The 4,453-nt window shown below is 39.0% G+C and overlaps 1 protein-coding gene across 1 annotated transcript in view; it reads right to left on the bottom strand.

The window, feature by feature from the left end:
- Positions 1-1,096: 1,096 nt before the first annotated feature.
- LOC107084944 overlaps positions 1,097-4,453 on the bottom strand; it is a 12,146-nt gene continuing 8,789 nt past the window's right edge. The window contains exons 4-6 of the mRNA XM_015375020.1: positions 3,860-4,268; positions 3,565-3,741; positions 1,097-1,617 (exon numbers count right to left, since the gene is read on the bottom strand). Of these exons, the coding sequence (XP_015230506.1) occupies positions 1,304-1,617; positions 3,565-3,741; positions 3,860-4,268 (900 nt within the window). The 3' untranslated portion in view covers positions 1,097-1,303. The remainder of the gene's footprint in view (positions 1,618-3,564; positions 3,742-3,859; positions 4,269-4,453) is intronic.

Raw genomic sequence — 4,453 nt, 5'->3', positions numbered from 1 at the left:
TATATGAAATATGTATTGGGACATATCTTTTCTTCTTCTTTTGGGCCCCCCCTCAGTCAAGGGCCCTTGGAATCTTCCTAAGGAGGTTTAGTGTTGGTTTCATGCCTGTTAACCCATACTTCTATACAATAAGTCAGATATGGAACAATAAATTAATAATATAATATTTGGAGTTTTGATAACTCTAAACCATGTTGCGCTTAATTTAGAATTCAATACTTTTACTTAGTTTTTGTTTTATACATTCTATATGAGAGTTTGAATTAAGTTTATGATTAAGTTGTTTATATAGCACAGATTCCAAGAAATAATTTCCTGCAACTTTACAAAGACAATTCGATCAAATTCATACAGAAAGGTTTTTAGATCTAGAAAACCAACTGATGGCTTCTCCTAGAGAGCAAATGGCAAACGTAGATATTCACTTGTATTGTGTCATTGACGCTGAAGCAATTGGGCTGGATATAAGCTTACTAAAAAAATACATTTTGTCCTCTGTCTTCTAGATGGGAATCTAGGTATCAGTGTGTGTATTTTGCTGAAAGGGTTTTTTTTAAACTATTTCTGTTGCTTTGTTACATTGATAGAAAGCTAACATATTTTTTGGGGAAAACCAGATCTGTTGCTGCCTTTTTCCTATTTTCCTTTCTAGGTGTGAACACTTAAATACAAAATGTAACAACACCAAAATTAAGGATTGTCTTATGGTTATTGCCATTATTCTGCCACACATTGTCGCTGATATTCAAACTTATAGTTGTATTGAAGTTTTGGTAGAAGACCAAGCTGAAACATTTAAGAGCAATACAATTATTAGTTTTAGGAACTTTATTTCTTAAACTTCATTTATAGTGCAAAATGTTTTCAGATATTGCTTTTCTGATAACAGTTTTATTCAAAATAAATTAATACATCACTCCTGACATGTATTCTATAGACAGGTACCTCAATAATACTTCAGAAATAACAGTGAAATGTGCTGAATCTGTCTTAGGTAAGAATAAATAGGGGAGGTAGATAAATGCAGGCTGACTTTTAAAAGATTATGTGTACATTTCCAGCTTGCTGTATATCCTTTACTTATTTTAGATCACCTTGGGTGAAAAAAAACTATCTCCAAAAAATTATTTAAAACAAGAAAAACTGTGTGTTTGTGAGCAAAATAACCTATACTAATCTAACTTTGACTCAATGTTTTCATAAAAAGAAGTCTCTACAAAGAGGAGGGAATTTAATATGACACAAAGTTTTTATAGCCTGTGAAACATTGGACACATCCAGAAGATATTTCTTACCACTAAAGCTATCTACCTCCCTCACATTGCATTGATAGATTATTGACAATTCTATTCAACTTTCTCTGTAGTTTTTCCCCAGCATGGATGGCCTTGTTTTTAAGCAGAACTGCTGAAAGCTGCCAGATTTGCTCTGGGGTGGCAGATGAAACCCAACTGCTGATTTGTGAGTGTAGTTTTGAGAAGCTGAGCTCCGAAGGTCTTCCCTGCTTTTTTTCATCCTCAGATGGAAGCCTTTGCACGATTCGACGCAGCCGTTGGATTTTCATTGGATGATGCATGAAAAAGGCTGGGATGATTTCTTTGAGATACATTGCCCCATCTACAGAGAGGAGACAGGAAGTTACATGTCATTCAGGAGGTAGAAAGTGAATAAACATATTCAGCAGTCATAAATCATTGTTTGGGAAAGATGTAAATCGTTATAGTGAGCAAAGACATTTAAATAATGTATAATCTGATATTTACATAATCAACGACAAAAAAAAAATCCAAAGTAAAATTAAAAGTTTTCCTTGTAATCTCGTATGAACTATTAGGGAAATAATCATATTTAAAATTGAAATGACAAATCAGATGATCTCTCAAAAGGCATTTTGACTCTCCAAAATGTGATTAAAGATATCTTTAACTGTTATTTTCCCTAGACGCAACATCATTTCAGATATCATAAAAAAATCATTAAGGGCAGTTAAAATTTAGCAAATAATATTTGTCTATTCCAGGGGTCTTCAATGTTTTCCAGTCCAAGGACCCCCAAACTGATGGAGTGGGGACCCACTAATTACATATATTGTATGAAATTGTGTTTTAACAAACTGGTCCTACAGTCACTCTCTTACAGATGGAGTAATGTAACGGCAGTAATTTCGCCCTGGGATTATTAAAGTATTTCTGATTCTGATTCCTCGTTGATGGGATGGGTGTTGTGAATGAAACGGTGCTCAGCTTGAAAGAGCTCCTGTGTGTCACTGAATGTGTGCATTGATGACTGAAAGACATCTTCTGCCTCCATTTATCTGTTTACTACAGTGTGTTCAATTCATGTTCATGTGGATATAAAGACATTTCAATTAGTGAAAAAAAATTGCAGGGGAGGAATATAAAAATAAAAATTCTAATCAACCAGAACTTTTGTGACCCCCATGCAGTACCTCTGAGTACCCCCTAGGGGTCGTGGACACCCTGGGCCGTTTCTCAATTCATGAGTCCATACTCGTGTTCTCGTCAAGTCCGGTCTTGGGAAGAACACAGAGAACGCGAGAATGCGAGCATAAAGCATAGATACTGTATGGGTCAATTGGAACAAAAGCGTACTGGTGATGTCACCACATGCTTAGCTCATCTAGAGCTGCGTTTCACCTCTTGTTATTAATAGTCTCTATGTAATAATAAATTCTGACTTTTTTCATTTAGTAGTGGAATAATAATTAAGAAAGTCAGATAAACACAAATCAAATGAATATTTTGCCAAAAAATAAAAATAAAAATCCCCATAAGAGCCAGTGGTCCTTCACACAAGACTATGCCGAGAGAGGGCTGCTATAGACGGGCTGCGGTTAGCCATGGCTGCCGCTAGCTTCGGAGCTCCGCTGGTTGCCGCGGTGCTCTTAACTTCTGAAATCTTTTTTTTTTAAATTCCGCATTAAATCAGTAAATGGACCAGATAGTGACGCTTTAAAGTATAATATTCTCGCCTCAAATGATCTTAAAACGTACTTTTATTGAACAACAGCAACAGAAAGAGAACTTTTAACTTTCAATAAAGCGCTTCATTGAAAGTTGCTGCTGCCGCAGTGCATGCTGGGACAGCTGTGAATCTCAAAAAGGGACAAGTCTGCTCTGATGCATACTCCATAAAGAGGGCAGGGCGAGAATTACATCCGGGGATTTGGTGCGTTCTCGGTCTGGCGTTCTCGACAATCGGAACTGATGTCGTATCAGGAGTAAATGAGAACGCTCACTTGATATTGAGAAATGGCCCTGGTCTATTGGGGCCCTTAATCCAGAGGGCCCCATGTCTGTCTTTGCCTAGGGCCCCAAATTTCCTAAATCCGCCCCTGATCCTAGCTCCTCTGCTCTCCAGAAATGACTCAGATTTTCTGTCTATGTCATCAGTTACTTTAATCTCTAACATCTAATTAGATAGAGTAGACAGGCTGACAGGAACCGACCAAACCGGGTTTGAGAGGAAAGAGAACTATTTTTAAACCACTTATTATAGGCTTTAAATAATCACTGTCTATTTGTGCTTCAAAGAGCGCATTACCTTTGAGCTCTCCGCAGTTTGCGCACACATTATCATGCCAAGTGGAGCCCTTCAGTACCAACACCAGCCCTGCTTCGCTGCAGTTCCTGTGCTGAGCGCAGCTTCGGTCAGTGGATGAAATGTTGGAGAAGGTCCCAGGAGAGCAGATGCTGCACACTGTGTCTTTCACGGGTGTACCTGCAAAAAAAAATAAAAAATAAAAAAACATGCCACATAATTATTAAAGCATATAAATAAACAAAAAATGATTATAAAGAAAGTATAAAACGCTGTTCAGAAAGTTTGGAGGGTTTACCTTTGGCGAGAACCCCAGATCCAGAGGGACACTCTTTGTGTGGAAGGCAGGTTTCATATCTCTGGTCGTAGAAGTATCCTTCTTTGCACTCGCACTGACAGTCGCTGTCTGCGGTGCACTCCTTCTTCACCACCTGGTTCCTTCCGCAGACACCGCAGCGCAAACATCTTCCGATGTAATTCCAGAGCTCCGTGAAGGAGCCCTGCGGACACGGAGAGCACTCGCTCTTTTTAACGGAGGAGCATGTGGCGCGCAGGAAGGTCCCCGGCGGGCAGCGGTCACACTGCACCGCTCTGCCGCTGATCGGGTCCCTGCCTTCATAAGTCAGCGCAGAAGCATCGCCGCTCGCCAGCCAGGGGCCCGCATTGAAAAGAATACACAGCTCCGTTAATATGAGCGGTAAAAAATCCTGTAAGAGAGGAAAAAAAGTTAGATAAAGCAAATGCGTAAATTGATAACAGAATTTAGGCACATACAGATTAAATTAAAATAAAAAGAGTTATAAGAAATCCTGGCTTCATAAAATATTGCTTGTCATGAGAGAGCGCAGCTCACTTCAGCTGCACTGCCCCCACCTACCATCCTGGAAATGAT

The sequence above is a fragment of the Cyprinodon variegatus genome, unplaced genomic scaffold (genome assembly GCF_000732505.1).
Source record: "Cyprinodon variegatus isolate N-32 unplaced genomic scaffold, C_variegatus-1.0 Scaffold112, whole genome shotgun sequence".
In the NCBI taxonomy this organism is placed as follows: domain Eukaryota; kingdom Metazoa; phylum Chordata; class Actinopteri; order Cyprinodontiformes; family Cyprinodontidae; genus Cyprinodon; species Cyprinodon variegatus.
This window is presented reverse-complemented; position numbering and strand designations above follow the sequence as displayed.